Below are 17,479 nucleotides of genomic sequence, written 5' to 3' on the forward strand. Positions count from 1 at the left end.
TCTATAAAAGAGAAACAACCAAGGATGATTTTATCCCACATCGAAAGTGGAACATAAAACATTCAAGGTTGTCTCTATAAAAGAGAAACAACCAAAAATGATTTTATCACACATCGAAAGTGGAACATAAAAACATTCAAGGTTGTATCTATAAAAGAGAAACCACCAAGAATGATTTTATCCCACATCGAAAGTGGAACATAAAGCATTCAAGGTTGTATCTATAAAAGAGAAACAACCAAGAATGAGTTTGTCCCACATCGAAAGTGAAACATAAAACATTCAAGGATTTCTCTATAAAAGAGAAACCACCAAGAATGATTTTATCCCACATCGAAAGTGAAACATAAAACATTCAAGGATGTCTCTATAAAAGAGAAACAACCAAGAATGAGTTTGTCCCACATCGAAAGTGGAACATAAAACATTCAAGGTTGTATCTATAAAAGAGAAACAACCAAGAATGAGTTTGTCCACCTCGAAAGTGGAACATAAAACATTCAAGGTTGTCTCTATAAAAGAGAAACAACCAAGAATGGTTTCATAAATTCGCAAGTCCATCAAATTTATATGGGATATTACGGATTTCTTGTATTCATTTATTTGTAAAAATTGTTTTTAATTATAAAAACAATTTTTATAAATAAAACTATTTTTTTTAAATTTGATTTTTTTTTTAAAAAAATCGAATTATTGCGTCACCGTGACGACGCCCACTCGCGGGGCAGCGAGTGGGCGTCACGCACGTCGCGGGGAGAGCCACGTCGCCGAAGCGCGTGGCGGCACAGACCGTGCCGCGTCTCGTGCTGACGGCACCCGGGACGGCATGGGCACGGAACCGTGACGAAACGTAGCGCCCCAACGCGTTCCGCTACGGTTTCGTTCCGGAGGAACGAAACGCGGAACGCCCACGGCCCGCGTTGCGGGTGCTCTAAGCACCAACCAAATCTCAACGAATACAACAAAATGAAAATTGGACTGATATAAAATCCTTCCGAAAAATCACATTTCTTTTATTTGTGGTCATGTAAGATTCTGACAAGCTACGTCACATTTCTGGTGTTAGATTTGTGAAAAATCAACTTCAATTAATGGAAGATTGAGACATTTATGTAATCAGTCTAATGCCTATAAATATATTTGTCTACTAAGTCTATATTTGGGATGGTTGTTACTTGTTAGGTCAATCAAGTCAAAAAATCTTTTTATGTTAAAAAAAGGTAAAATCACCTACTAATAAAATTAAAGGGCAAGCGGAAAACCATGAATTTTGTCAAGTAGACTTAAAAATCCGATGGAAAAATCATAAAATTTGAATTGTTCACAATTATCCTATGATGAAAAAATCCAATTGCCTGAATGTAATAGTATATTGTTAATGTACGTTTTTAGCCAACGATGCTAATTTATATATAAATAAATAATTACTTAGTATCATTTAACTCTTCATCAGTGACATCCACGTGTGATTTTATGGCCACTAAATCAGAGTATAATTTTACCACAAAAGTGATTGTGTAAAAATCTATATTTAAAATTGAGGCAAAGGTAGTGTATTAATCAATGATTATCCCTGACAGACTGACTGCAAGTCGAATGAAAGCCCAAATTCTTGTCTGCAAGTACAAGTAAGGCTGGATATGTATTGGGCTAGGCTAATGAATTGCCTTTATTGGACTAAGTTACAGTATTAATGAATCTATGGATAAAGTTCAAGACCAAATATCTTGCTTTGATTTGTATTGTAATGGAAAAATTGTCCACTTTAAGAATAATTATTAGTATTAATAATGATTATTAAATGTCATATGGGTGACGTATTAAATGATAGTGTGTGATAGAAATAGTAAATAAATAAATGTGATTTATTTTAATTTGATTTGTTAAGACTTCTTTCATAAAGTTTAACTATGGTAAAAGGATTTATAATTATTGATTATATAATTTTTTTCATTAATTTTTAAAATTCTAACCATTTACTTTAATTTTAGAAATATTGCTATTCAAATAAATGTACGAAATCGAAGTTCTATGAAAAAAAGACAAAATTAGAAAAGTAAGTGGTGGGATTCCTTATCCGTGTTTGCGGGTGTTTTTGGCCTTTGTTTAAAAAGCTAATGTGACACTTGAATAATTTATACATGCAGTGTACAACATAAATGCTTAAACAAAATAGAATTAATTTTTGTGAAAAAAATAAAATGTCAAACTGAGACCATTTTGTAAGGAACATAGAGAATATTTTGAAATGTTGTTACATAAATTCAAATAAAATTATAAAAAATTGTTGGTAAGTAGATTTGAGAAACAGCCTATCACGTTCATATTTCCCACTGAAGTGGGAGGTGACCACGGCGGGTAAACATCATCTATACTAAATTCCACTTTTAGTTTAGTGGGACCTCTTATTTTTATTTTATATTAGTAGTTGTTAGGTATTAATAGTAATATATCATGAAATTTGTATATATAATGGAGATATTATATTAATCTTAAAACTTGTTGTATCCAACCAAATGATGACAAATTTTAGATGACTAATTTCAAATATAGTTGGTGTTTGATAATGTTGCATAAAGTAGCATTATTTGGTTTCAATGAATGTGTATGGATTTAGTCAAAACAAAAAAATTCCCTATACATACATATATTTTTAATTGAACTCGTTCAGGAATGAGAAGTTTTAAGGATAAATGGTCCATTTTATTTCGTTGTTTGAACCATCTATCTAAAAATGCCATATTGTATAGGTAATTATCATTTAATAGCCATTGTTTCATTTCTAAGGATAAAATATCATGTAAAAAAATTATGTTGATCAGAATACGGATGTGATAGCAGAAATTATACGGTGATTATCTAAATTACACGCTGATTATCAAATTATACATCAAATATTCAATCAATATTTAATTTTGGTTGTGAGTTCGATATTTCGATAGCTACAAACTTTTTGTAGAACATTTTTTTATAGTAAAAAATGAAAGACACTAAATGATAAATACCTAAACGATGAGATATTTTTTGATAAACCCCCAAACGAGAGACAAAATCAAGCCTTGCCCAAGTTTTGAATAAGCTAAAGAATGAGCATTTCTTTTGTATGAAAAGAATTAATAATCATTCCAAAAATGCATTATTAGATCGAATAATGGTGTCACGTACGTAAATACTTAATATGATACAATCAGTTTGTTTCACACTGTCATATGTCATGTTCATAAAGTTACTTTTGCGTCGTAAATGAAAACTTTACTTCTTGAAACGAATATTAATTTATTAATAGAAATAGATGTACATAATTAATCCCCAAATATTTAATAGAAACAATCTTCCATTTATGCACTAATGTACATAAAATAAATATCTGTTTGTTCACATTGACACATATTTTATAAGTCTGACAAATTGTGCAAGTTAGGTCATTATCGGGTCAACCTGATAACCATCTAATCCAATAAAGTCTAATCCGAACCCGACCAAAATACACGAAAAGATCATATATAATAATCATATCTATAAAGGCTCTTCTCCACTGTCCCAAATCCTTCCAAAGGTAGTACCCTTTTCCCCAACAATTTCAACACATTCATTATGTTGGACAAGAAAACAATAAAATAATTCAAAAAGTGAAGAAAATACAGACCTGAAACATGGGATCTACTTATTAAAGGGAGGGTTCTGTCAATTGAGTGCTCACCTAGAAGAATTATTTATTAGCATTTGTTTGAGAATTTTTATATTTCAAATAAATTAGTTTTTTCCCTATAAATAAATAATTAATTTTGGAAGTCCTATATATTTCCATGAAAATGGTGCGGATGGTACAGACACAACCAACAATGGCTCGAGCCACGAGGACCTTGTCGAGCCCAACTCGCCTCAACTATGCCTGAGAGATATTTAGACTAGGTCAAATAAACTATCTATGTTATTTATTTCTCTCCTTGATTTATTACAGTAATTTAATTAATGTAATAAGACAAGCATTGTTTTAAGTTCATTTATGGATATTCTTTTGTCAAAATTTTCAGTAAAAGAAAGTCGAACCGCTATAGTCTTATATTTATCTATAAATATGTAATTATATCTGATTCGAAATATTTCGAACCCTAGCTCTAGGGTTTACGAAAAATCGCCACCCCTCGTCGACCACCACCGGTCGTCGATGTATATCTGAGGTCAACGCCTTAATTACATCAAACTAATTAAAATGTTACTTTCCGATTTCCCATTGAGACCAGACTTTATATTTTAACAATCACAAGATTACATATTTCAGAAACGAGGGGAATATAATAAATTTAGGAAAATAAATTAAACAAGTGAAAGTTAGTTGTTAAAAGTAGGGAGTGGTTGTGTGGTCAATTGAGAAGAGATAACAATTAATGATTAAGCAGAAAGAATTTAATTTGAGGTGCAATGCTAAACATAATTATGGAGACCACTAAAATTTAAGTTGCCTAACTAAATAAGCATGCCCTTCTCATGATGGTTTTAGAGATTAATCAAGTCATTTGGAATTGACAATCCAGCCACATTATAATAATAATTATTATTCTTATATACATACTCTCTCCCATTTCTTTTTATCACTCTCTCAATGTATATGTCTTACTTTAACTAGAAATATTCCAAGCACACATAAAGACATTGTTTTAAGATAAGAAGATTGCATATGATCAATATCTCTTGGTAAGTGGGCTAATTAAGACAAATGTAGCAAGGTTTTAACTATTGTAAATTGATGTTGTTCATTTTATAAGTTCATAATCTCACTAGATGTACTTTTTGGGGTTAATAGCTATTTAAATCATGAAGTTTGGTTAGATTTTGGTCAGTCTAATGAGGTTTGAAATCAAAATATTAAATTATGAAGTGTTTCGATTCGTGTACAAAATGTCACTTTTTGATGATGTTTACAATGACGCGTTTCATTAATATGAGTATTTTTCTTTTATGTTCCTTTCTTTTTTTTTTCTAGTGAAATGACGTTTTTAACATCACTAAAATAGCTATTATTTTGTATCCAGATGAGACAATTGAGAAAAATAAAAACATAATTCTTTAATGGAGTACTTTCAATTTCAAATGTTATACACTGATAAGAGTTTGACCAAACTTCCCTATTTAAATAACTATTATACCTATTTTCTATGTACTAGAAAATGCCCATTCAAAATGACATCATAACCAAGTCATAATCGACCATCGCACATAAATAAGGTTCCTAATAAATTTTACTCAAGAATCGTAAATTGGCTTGATTTATAAGCTCTAACTGATCAATCCAAACCCAACTTGGATAGATTTAGATTCATCATTAAATGAAAATTGTCACCACTCTAAATCTTCAGTTAATTTCGTAATCATCAACAAAGTCAAACAAAGTGAAAAATCAGAAAAGTGTGTCCATAAAAGTTTCTATCTTCTTTTCACTTTTATACACAAACAACAATAGGCAATCATACTATTTCCCTTATAAGTATATATATTTCACTACGCAATATATATTATATGGATAATAGGAGTATAGTAATTGAAAAGAACATGATATTCTACAAATTCTCAAATGTATGTACCATGTACTACATCAATACTCTAGAAAAATGGTGGGTCCATGGTCACGTGTATTGGTGTAATATATGTACATGTCCTTTTGATGGGGAGGACCAATCCTTCGTCTCAAAGAAGATCAAATTTAACTCCTGATATACTCTTGAGTTCGACAAAATTTTAGCCTAAAGTTGATGACACATTTTGAACCTACGATCAAAATCTACGAGTTTCCTTCTTAAAATCAAAGGAAAATTGCTAGAAAAACCAAGAATTTTAGTCAAATTCTGATTCGTCCTGCAATTAAAAAATTGGTCACAAAACCATGAATTTGAAAATTTTCTCAATTTCCCCACGAGATCTAATTTGAGTGCAGCGGCATCTGAATAATTCTACGAGCACGAGATTGTCCGTGAAGTTTATTATATTTTCAACACACTTCACTAATAACTTAACCACGTCATCAATTTGATACTTGTGTGCGTAAACCAACAATATATTACAAAGCGAAAATCAGAATATTTCGTCATGGAAAAAGAAGGTTAAAATTCATGGTTTTAACACCCGATTCTTAATTTGCAAGGCGGACTAGAATTTGTCCAAAATTCATGATTTTTTCGACAATATGCAAACATGTATATAATCAAATCAAAATACATATTTCCAAAGATGACAAAACTTGGAAAGAGGACAAGAATAGGGAAAGTGGTGAATATGGTTGATGAGTGCATGCATGCATTGGTACAGAGTGAGAGGTACATCACAACCGTATGTATGTAATAAAATGATACACACAAAAACCCCTTAATCCATATGACTATATCAATACCTATACATAAAATTATATGTAAGAAAGGTAGAATATGATACATACATATATAGAAATAGGTATATCCATAGGCCCACCCTCACCATACACCATCATTGTCATCATCACCATCATCATCATCTTGGTGGTTGCCCAATTTCATTCCATCATCGGATTTTTAAGGTCCGAGGTCGCCGTTATGCCGGTGGCGGCAGGCACCGCGGTGGGCCCCCACCCCCTCTCTCTAGGTAGCTTCATCCCTTCATGGCCCCACCTTGGCCTCATCTTATAAAGTTATAATTCCATGCACAAAATCACAACCAAAAAAAATCCATGTTTTCATTTTCTTTTTTATTTTATTTATGGTGATTGTGTTGAGATAGGAAGATGAGTATTTTGGTGAACGGACAGTCGCAAGTGCCTCCGGGCTTCCGGTTTCACCCGACCGAGGAGGAGCTTTTGCAGTATTACTTGAAGAAGAAGGTCGGTTCGGAGAAGATTGATTTGGATGTCATACAAGATGTGGATCTTAACAAACTCGAACCTTGGGATATTCAAGGTACCTTCTTCGTTGTCTTCGTCTTCTTAATTCGTCTTGTGAAGATGATTCTAGTCCGTTATTCTTCAAACGACCGTAGTTGGGTAATAGTATAGAGAGAAATGCAAGTCTCGAGCAGAAAATCGTATATTAGTGATCAATCTTTGAATGGTTGTTTGTCGCTTTCTATAAGTTTTAAATAAATGAAGAATCGTCGAAAAATAAATCAGATGTTATATGAGTAATTTTCTTTTGAACAATGTTTCAAAATGCAGTACTTTTATGGTATTAATTATTTTATTTTTTTGGCGTTATGTAATTAATCTTCATTAAAATATATGGTGTAGAAAAGTGCAAAATTGGGACTACACCACAAAACGATTGGTACTTCTTTAGCCACAAAGACAAGAAGTACCCGACGGGGACGCGCACGAACCGGGCGACGTGCTCGGGCTTCTGGAAGGCGACGGGGCGCGACAAGGTCATCTACGGCGGAAACTCAGCCAGGATAGGGATGAGGAAGACTCTGGTGTTCTACAAGGGCCGCGCCCCGCACGGCCAGAAATCCGACTGGATCATGCACGAGTACCGGCTCGACGACAACGCTGCTCCGACCTCGGTAAAACTTTGTTTGCTATATACTCTGTCCCATTAGAAATAAAACATTTTCATTTTTGAGTTGTTCTATTAAAAATGAAACGTTTCTAATAATAGAAACAACACCCTCTCTACTTTTTCCTCTCTCTTACTTTACTCTCTCTTCATTAAGTCACAAAACAACACTACATAAAATCACGTGCCGAAAAATCAAATGTTTCATATATATGTGTTTCTTGCATTTAAATATTGTCTAATGTGTGGTACAAAATATCATTTCAAGGTTTGCAATGCGGCGGGTGAAGGCGGGCCGGAGGACGGGTGGGTGGTTTGCCGCGTGTTCAAGAAGAAAAGCCTCGGCCACAAAGCGTCCGACAGCGCGGCGACATGGTCGTGCTCGTCGATGATGACCATGAATTCATGCAACGAGGCGAGCCTCGAGGAAATGCTGGGCACTCCCTGTATACGAGATCTGGATACAGACAACAACGACAACAACGACGATGATAATAATAATAATAATAATAATAATAATAATAATAATATTAGTAATAATAACAACAGCAGCAGCAACAACAACAGCCGAAGATTCCTGAAACTTCCAGGACTCAGCTACTACCAACCACTCCACCTTCAAATGTTCGGCGACGACGTCGCCGACTTCCCATCGTTCCTCCCTCAGCCGCCCGAGATCCAGGACTGGGCGGCGCTGGACCGCCTCGTGGCGTCGCACCTGATCAGCGACGCCCCGAGGCAGGTGTCCACCAGCTCCGACGATCCGCTGCTGAACCTGCAGCAGCAGCAGAGATCGTCGAGGCGCTACGCCGCGGCGGCGCATGATTACCAAAGTGAAGGCGATTTATGGAGCTTTGTGCCGACGGATAACGACCCGATGTGTGACGTGTCGGCCGTTCAGCCCATCTAGGATATATATTGTATAAAACATTATAGTAACAATAATAATGATAATAATAATGTGTTGTTACTAATAAGTCAGAGCGATTAGCTTAAGTAATTATTAATTGCGTACTGTTTACGTGACTGTACATATATAGTATTCAAGGAATTTGGAGTCTTTGGAAGGAATGTAATCAAATGTAGCATTTTCAATTAATTACGATTTTCAGGTCACTAACTACCATAATCATATTGTTCAATAATTGATATTATAGTGCGTATTTATTTTTACCAATCTGAGTAGTGATGGGAGAAAAATCCATCCGTACGTGTCACTCAAACATGAGGGGCAAATCTTACGATACTTTTAAATATTATATTAAATTTATAAGACATTGTTGCATAAGGTACAGTGAGATCGTACATGAGATCTTTGGTTAATCAGTTAGGTGTCATTTTATGACTGTGAAAGTAGTCACAAATAGTTGTACAATGGTTGATCAAAACACGACCAGACTCGGTTCGTGGTAGCTGAAAACTTCATTAAATTCAGCATTTACGGGATGGTTAACAGTCCGTTATAGTCCCAAAAATCTGGAATCGGAACTGAACAATTGAACCGTTACGTCGGTTGCGGTTTCAAATTCTCTCAAAAAAATCTAAATAAACAATCGAAAATCAAAATGTTTGGTGATGTCTGATTGAGAATATACAGTTTATTTGAAGGCAAAATATTTTGGATGACCTGCAATAGTATTTATCACCCAAATTCTTCTTGCTGGACCTTATTTTCATTTCATGCTGTATTTGCTTATTCTTTGGGCCTTCACTTTACGAGATTTGGATAAAATTTTGGCCCAATAATGAATTGACTTTTTCTATAGTTCTGCTTCTAGACCTAATCGTGAGAGAGAAATGGAAGTAATTATTTGCAACGTTTGGTGATAAAGAAATCGCAAACAACCGATGGGAGAAGGAGAAAGTGGGCATTTGTGGCCACACTTCCCTCATTTTAAACAACAATCGATCTAATAAACAGATCTCGTCAAATTGAGCATAGCGAAGAACATTGTCGTTATTGGTGTAGCGACTATGACTGACAATAGATAACATATAAAAAAACGAAAGTAGAGCACAATCCCAAATAATTGAGACAAAAGCCATTGTAAATGTGTAATCGCAGAATGCTCTAAATGTCGAATTTAATGACATTTTCAAACTTTCATATGCTAGCGCTCGGCTTTTATCTGATTGGTCGTAGGTTGAAATCCTACTTAGGGAATATTTACATTTAGAGTAGGTAATTAACGAATTCAAAATAGAGAGGTTCATTTAGACCGAAACTTATTATCTCCTCCTTCCATCTCATTATAAGTGTGGCGTATTTCTTTTTAGTCGTCCCACTATAAGTGAGACATTTCATTTTCTGTCAAAAAAACGACACTATATTTCTTTTTACTTTATTCTCCCTCCTATTTTTTTCACTCATAGTAATTTATGTTCAAAAGAAATGTCTCACATGAAATAAGACTGACGAGAGATTACTATTTTTATTACCATCTCATATAGTGAAATCGATCAACCCCAACAAATATTAATATCCACTTTTATATTTAAATTAATAAAAAGAAAGTACAACTCCACTTCTCCTTCTCTTCCACATTCCACCGCCAATTTGATGTTCTTAACATCCTAATTTCGACAGATTATTCCCTTTTTCAGCTGAGCAAGAGCAATTTGATCACGCGGGGTTAGGGTTTTATGCTTTCCGTTTCGGAAAAAGTAAAATAGAACTCAATCTCGATTGATTGCTTGGGTTAAGGTAGAGATTGTAGATTGTAAATTTCGTAATTTGTAATTAAGCAGGAGATAGACAGTAGAGATGCAGCAACCGGCGCCAATGTTTCCCGTCATGCCGTCGTTTCCACCTACAAACATCACCACGGAGCAGATTCAGAAGGTCATGTCTCTATCCATTTCCCCCAAATTTTAGGGCAAATTTATGAATTCGATGATGATGTTTTTATCTTTCATCTGGAAAAGATTGTATTGTTTTAAAATTGATTAAATTCTTTGTGTGATTTAGTCTTTTAGAGCTTATTGGATGTTTTGTTGTGATGTTTACATAGTCCTAACCAATGAACTTAAGGATCAATTTAACCTCCATTTATAATATCTTGACTTTGATGATTTGATAATTAAAGAATTTAACCAGAGGAAGGAGTTAAGGTTTACTATTTGATTAAGCACTTCAGCACTAGTTATGCTTCGGTTGGTCATGGAAAAGAATAGTGATTCCGGGTCGTGTACCACCTGGCATGGTTGGAGGCTTAAGAAGTTAACTTTTTCTGATTTATGAAGTTGCGTAGAGTTGTGTGAAGTTTAGCGGTGGTGACAAGAGTCTATGTCGTTTGGAAGTTGAGGTTTGTTCCATTAAGGATGCAGTCCTGTTATAAATTTTGTTGCCTCCGTTGGTTTAGGAGACTTTTAAACAGTATATTACCAACAGGACTTTCGTGACATGTCCGATTGAAAGTTTCATTCATGGGATGGGCTAATGTTTTTAAATGGCACTGGCTAGTTGTTTTAACCCATGGGCTAATTCCGGAACACAAGTACTATTCCATTTCAAATTTGTTTAATTGACTCCTCAAGCTTAAGTTTTGTGTATAATAGAATAATAAACATTGACTGAATCTTTTCCCTTGAAAACGTGATCTAGTTTATGAATTTTATGAAAGACAATATGATCTACCATGTCAATACCATATAGGACTTAATCACCAACATCGCTTCCGGGGTTGAATCTAGCCATACAGCTTGCTTTGGGTGTTTCCTTGCTACCAATCTGAAGTTAATAGATGCACATTTTAACCATTTTGCTTCATACTTGATTTTTTCAAGTGTTGGATAAATTATCATCAGAATGAGTTCAGCAACCAGTGGAACTGATCTTATATGCATATCTCTCTTAAGCAATTCATGGGATGAGGCAATTCTCATAAAATACTTTTCAGCATGTAGTTGTGCTTTTTTTGATGCATTAGATGCACATCATGCACCAGATCGATATAGAAATTGAAAAAAGGTGTGGTTTGAGTTTTCTAAATTTGGCTGTGCGCGTCGTGATTCTTTTGCTTAGAAGTGATCCATGGCATGCATCTTCAGTTTCTCACTTATGTGTTATTACACATCATTATAGCATAATTCCGATCATCATATAATTCACGTTCTGATTATCAACAACTCATGATGCAGTACCTAGACGAGAACAAGAAACTGATATTGGCTATTCTGGATAATCAAAATCTAGGCAAACTCGCTGAATGTGCCCAGTAAGTTCTGCTGCTTACATGCTGCAAATTATGCTTACTTTTATCGAATCCAAAAACTATTTCAAAAATTACTTTGCCTACTCTCTCGTGATATTGTTGGAACGATCTCTAGCGCGAGCATGATTTCGTGAATTCTTTTGTTGACAAGAATAATTAGTCTGATCGGATGGTTTCATTTTTCAATACTCTTTATGAAGTCTAGATCCAGAATCTTTCGAAATTGAATTCTGGTAACGGGGAACCGAAATGTTATCATACCAACGCATAACATTAGTTTTGTATGTGGGACACCATCTTATATAACCCCCCAACATGTCTGTTCAACAGCTAATTACGTTGTTAAATTGAGCAGCTAATTGAATTCTATGTATTGTTGTTTCGGGTATCCTTTTGATTCTGAATCGTTCAGGTACCAGGCTCAGCTTCAAAAGAACCTGATGTATTTGGCTGCTATAGCCGATGCCCAACCTCAAACACCCACAATGCCTAGCCAGGTATGTTTTCAAGTCATGTAGGAGGATGTTTAACTGATGATATTCGACATGATTTGCTTATCCATGCATCGAATAATGCAGATGACTCCTCATCCCGCAATGCAACAAGGTGGGTTCTACATGCAGCATCCTCAGGCTGCAGCCATGCCTCAGCAGCAAGGCATGTTCCAGCCCCGACCACCACCCTTTAACAGCCCACACTTATTACAAGATCCTCAGCAACATCTGAATAACCAACTGGGCATGAGGTCTGTCGGTCCCAACAATGGCATGATCCCCCAGCATATGGACCCCAGTCTTGGAGGGGCCAGCAGCAGCGTTCCCACTAAGGACACCCGCGGGGTAAGTATGCAAGATAAACCTGATAGTCGGGCTGCAGCCGGTCTTGATGGCCCGGGAAACTCTCCTGCAATTCGTGGCATTGGAGATGCAGAGGAAGCCAAGTGAAGGACATCGGCTTGGTGTTGTAGAACTAGCAACTTTTGTTCGACTAGATGTAGTGTTTCTTTCGGGTTTGTCGTAATAGCAGAGGGAAGAATGAATGAATGATTGTCCATTGTAAGCTGGGGAGAAAAGCTTGTGTTGTAGCTGTAATGCCTTTGTTTTATCCCAAAACTTGTTTTAACTTTTTAGGTTCAATTGTGAATTTTGTACTCCAATAAGTGTCTCATTTTAAAATTTTGACAATGTATATTAATGATTTGTTTCATTTCTCTCATTCCCTTGTAAAATATTTAATATTTCAATTTTAGATAAGTTAGAAAAAAAATAGTGAATTTTAGTCAAATTTTGGTTTGTCCCATAACTTTAAAAATTGGCTATAAAAAATAATAAATTATACGCCCTCTGTCTCATAAAGATTGTCTCATTTTTCTATTTCCGTCCCACAAAGTTTGTCTCATTCCACTTTTTCCATTTTTGGTAGTGGATCTCATATTTCACTAACTCATTCCTACAAACATTTTATTATAAAACTAATATATAAAAGTAGGACTCACATTTCATTAATTTTTTCAACTCACTTTTCATTACATTTCTTAAAACTCATGTCCAGTCAAAGTGAGACAATCTTTATGGGACGGAGGGAATAGTAACATTTTTTTCAAATGGCATTGAAAATATTTTGTGAGGATGAGACTACATGTGAACTTTATCATTTTTTCCAACACACCAGTTCATCAAATTGAACTACGTGTGTGCCAAAATCAACAATATATTACAAGTAGGAATCATAATTTATTGCCATGAGAAAACGGAGAAAAACATTGAAAACAAGCTTTTTACGACTGATTTATAAAGTTGTGGGACAGATCATATAATTTGACCATAATTCAAATTTATAGGCAATTTGCCCTTCAATTTTCCTTTTAATAGTTTGGTTTAAAAAGTAAGATATCCAATTATTTGCATAATAAATATTGATCACTGAGAATTATAATTCCCGATCCCAAACAAAGTCTTTACTTTTTCATTTTAATTTCTCCCACAAAATTAATTAGTTCACCTCGTTTTTATTTTGATTTCTCCCACAAAATTATTTAGTTCACCTCGTTTTTGACAAGTTTCTTTCTCTTATGTCTGATGAGATGGTTCCATACTCCATTAACAGTAATTCAATTACTCTTTCTTTCTATCTCTTTCACAGATTTCGGTTTGACGGCATGCACAGTGTGAAAGCTCCCAAGAGTGTGGATTAAAATGGAGTATGTATTAAGTGACATAATGTGTATACATTTGAAAATATTTCATCATTTAATTAAACATATGTGGTTATGGAGTTTGAGGTTGTTCTTCCTCGAAAGAATATGAGGTGGACAAGATGTGAGACAAGTGCATGTGAGTTTCAAAAGTAGGTACAATTTACAAGGATTGCTTTTCTCACATATAAAGTCAACAACCAAAGCTGCTGCCCCTGCTGCCGTCCAACTTGTTTAAGCAAAATATCGTAATCAAACGATGAAACACATCTTAATTGGTAAACGTTTTCTCTCGAACTAATAAGTTAGAACTACAATGTTGTTACAAGAATAGTTTGTCCAGTGCTTTTATTTTATTTTTTCATCTATTGTTGGAAAGAATCTAGCTAAAGATAAGTGGAATTTATACTAAACATAGTCTAGGAAGGTGAAGTTTTTGACATTTTATATGTGAGTTGTCCCATATCGAGATTAGATATAAATTAGTTGCATATTATATGTGTTGCAATGAATGAGACTATTACCTAATTTTATTAAATCTAACCTAAATCCTGTTATGAAAATGGACATTTTAATTTGGTGGGTCGGGTCAAATCATGTCATTCGGTTGGTAGTGTTATGAATCTTACTGCTAGCCATACGTACCAAAAAAAATCGAACCAAAAACCGGTTCAATCGGAATCTGAACTCTGATGCACACCCATCATTCAACTTAGGGTTTCAGAAATATGTGTTCATATTTTTTTTTGTACTTTGCTTACAAGTTCATACGAACAAGTACAATATAAAAAACACTAACACAATATTATCGAAATGTGTCTTGTAAAATGTAGCAATATTTATTGGCAAATGCATGATTCTTGAGGAGAGAAAACTTCCCAATCACACAAGCATTTTCAATCAATCACTTCATCTACATTGTAATTTGTAGGCATATATGATATATGTATGCACTCTTTTGGAATAAACAAAGTAGATTGCAATGTATATAGTGTTTGCAACAAAAGTTAGGTATTCTGAAAAAACTTGAAATAATTAACTTAAATTTGAAAATTATGAAATTAGGACAATTTAATGGATTACAAAGTACTAGAAACAATATACATTTGTACTTACATATACTTACACAAATAATTCAAATGTAGGAAAATATAATTAGTAAAGACGGAAAATCAAACACAATAACACCAAATCTAGATAAATCAAGAACGCAAATTGATGCAATTCTAGAAAAAAATCTTGATGAACCCTAGATCCAGGGGAAGACATTGATTTAAAAAATTATAAATTATTCTTTTTCTAAAAAGAAAAAAAATATAGATCTAGAATCTTAGAATAAAAAATTTCCCAGATCTGATACTAAAAGGCATCATCAAATTCATGCTCCAAACGTTAAACAACCCAAGAAAATGCAAATCATCTGACACAAAAACACAATCATGACATGTAAGAAAAAAAAACACAAACTAAAAGTATGAATGTAACTAATCATTACAAACCTTTCCCTAGATTCTATCCAGAGTCAAAACTGAAAAAAAAAGTCAAGATCCCATTGATCATTACACACATCTGCAAACCTACTCCTAAAATATCAAAACCAATCTTCCCCTATCTACCAATTTAAAACTGAAAAAAGCAAAAAAATAATTTATAGAAGACTTTACCTTTGGATCAACACAATTGAAAAATCGGATAACGGAGCAGAAATTGGGGGGAATGAAGCCTGGTCCGAAGACTCTAGCATTAGATCTACAAAACAATTCTTCAAGAATGAAGAAGAAGAAAAATGGATCGAAAAAGTCCTCGAGCCAGACAACATTTCCCTCAAAAAAATTAGCTCCTCTTTTATTTTTTGATCGACTTTATTTGAACAAACCATGCACTAGAAAGTGAAGACGAGATTTATATGTATAAGAGTGTCTGTATCTCACTTTCTGGCCTCTCATTGTTTTATCCCCCAAAACTTACGCCTAGTTTCAAGGGAGAGAGAGATATGGAATTGTGGAATATAATTTGTTATAAAAGTCCTTAATTATAAGAGCATTGTGTAGGTTTTTTTTGGACCGGATCACAAAAGTAGGGCTCTGGGGCCGGGCCTCGGATCCCTATGTGAATCCGGGGATGATTTGCGGTCCGAACCTAGATGTTGTTGTGTTGCGGGGAGCCAATTGGACCGCAAATCAATATTTTTATTTTTTAAAATTTTCCTCAAAAAATGATTTTTTATTAATTATCTAATCACATTTTTATGTATATATATATAAACGTCGAACAATCACAATTCCTTTATTAAATTTTAAGGTTCTTTATAAAATTTAAATTATATTTGGTATTTAATTAATTTAGTTTTAGGAAAGATTAATTATGTTGTTAATTGTATTTAATTAATAATTTTTAGTTAGTCATATTAATTTTACAAATAATAAAAATTAAAAATAGTTGTGTGTTTTTGCTTGATTTGAGAATTAATTTATTTTAAATAAAAGAATTAATCGAGGTTTAATTTCGAGTCTAGGATTATTGTAGAATTTGCGAGAATGGATAATATGTCAGTGTTCTGGCTTGATTTAAGATAGGAATAGAGGTCCGGATTACTACGGGTTAAAAGGGTTGACAGGTAGACAATAATACACCTATGCATTCTCTATCCACTCTCTCTCTTGAAATTTTGTACACAATACTATACCATCTGGAGTTGTCCAAATTTTCAAAAACACTTCACTTTCGAACTCTACTATCATTGGATTTAAAGTTTTAACTAGCATGCATCAAACAAGAACTCACTTTAGCAACACACACTGAAATAGAGGTGAAAAAATAGCATAAAAATGCAATAAAAGTTTGTATTGAAAGTTGTGTAACATAAAGAGGTGGGTTATGAGTGAGTAATGATGGATGAATAATTTAACAAAAGAGAATCATTAATGATGACACACAAATGGGTCAGAGGAGTACTTGAGTTATTGATTTGCCTGATAATAGGCACAGCATTAAGAGCATCTCCAATGCCGGCGTCAAAATCGCGACGCCGATTTTTCGCCGACGCCGGTTCCGACGCCGAACTATTGGAACCGGCGTCAGCGAAATCGGCGTCAAAATCGGTGTGGCCATGCAGATTCGCGCGATGACGCCGGTTCCAACGCCGGTCCTCACGGCGCCATTGTAGGACCCCTATTCGGCGTCAAACCGGCGTCAGAGCCAGCGTGAAGAATTGGAGGCGATGAGGAGGGACACCGGCAGGAATAGCCGCGGCGTAGGTGGCGACGGAGGCGGCGGCGACGACGGTGAAGAAGCGCTGGGCGACGACGGAGACGAGGACGGCGGCGATGAGTGATTTTGTTTTACTTTTTTAAATTAATGTACTTTTTAATTTTTGTACTTTTTTTTAAAATTATTGTACTTTTTTTTTAAATTATTGTACTTTTTTTTAAATTAATGTACTTTTTAAGTTTTAATATTATTATTCGAATTTTCCGTATTTGTCTCGTAAATTAAATTCCGTATGTTGATACGAGTGTAAATTAAATTATATAATTGTTATTAGTGATGTGGATAGG

General features: G+C 34.4%; 2 protein-coding genes across 3 annotated transcripts; both read left to right on the top strand.

Moving 5' to 3' along the window:
• Nucleotides 1-6,673: 6,673 nt before the first annotated feature.
• LOC121747021 (NAC domain-containing protein 43-like) lies at nucleotides 6,674-8,630 on the top strand. The gene is made up of 3 exons (XM_042141001.1): nucleotides 6,674-6,923; nucleotides 7,250-7,521; nucleotides 7,783-8,630. Exons 1-3 carry the CDS (start codon nucleotides 6,752-6,754, stop codon nucleotides 8,422-8,424), a joined length of 1,086 nt encoding a protein of 361 aa, XP_041996935.1. The 5' UTR covers nucleotides 6,674-6,751; the 3' UTR covers nucleotides 8,425-8,630.
• A 1,380-nt stretch (nucleotides 8,631-10,010) lies between these two features.
• On the top strand, nucleotides 10,011-12,943 carry LOC121748805 (GRF1-interacting factor 3-like). 2 transcript variants are annotated; one of them, XM_042143333.1, is made up of 5 exons: nucleotides 10,012-10,178; nucleotides 10,263-10,356; nucleotides 11,655-11,731; nucleotides 12,141-12,225; nucleotides 12,307-12,943. In XM_042143333.1, the coding sequence occupies exons 2-5, from the start codon at nucleotides 10,279-10,281 to the stop codon at nucleotides 12,670-12,672; spliced, it is 606 nt and encodes a 201-aa protein (XP_041999267.1). In that variant the 5' UTR covers nucleotides 10,012-10,178; nucleotides 10,263-10,278; the 3' UTR covers nucleotides 12,673-12,943. The 2 variants fall into 2 exon arrangements, with proteins under 2 accessions (XP_041999266.1, XP_041999267.1); XM_042143332.1 differs by having other exon boundaries at nucleotides 10,011-10,356.
• The last annotated feature ends 4,536 nt before the right edge of the window (nucleotides 12,944-17,479 follow it).

Source organism: Salvia splendens, chromosome 9 (assembly GCF_004379255.2).
Source record: "Salvia splendens isolate huo1 chromosome 9, SspV2, whole genome shotgun sequence".
Lineage (NCBI taxonomy): Eukaryota > Viridiplantae > Streptophyta > Magnoliopsida > Lamiales > Lamiaceae > Salvia > Salvia splendens.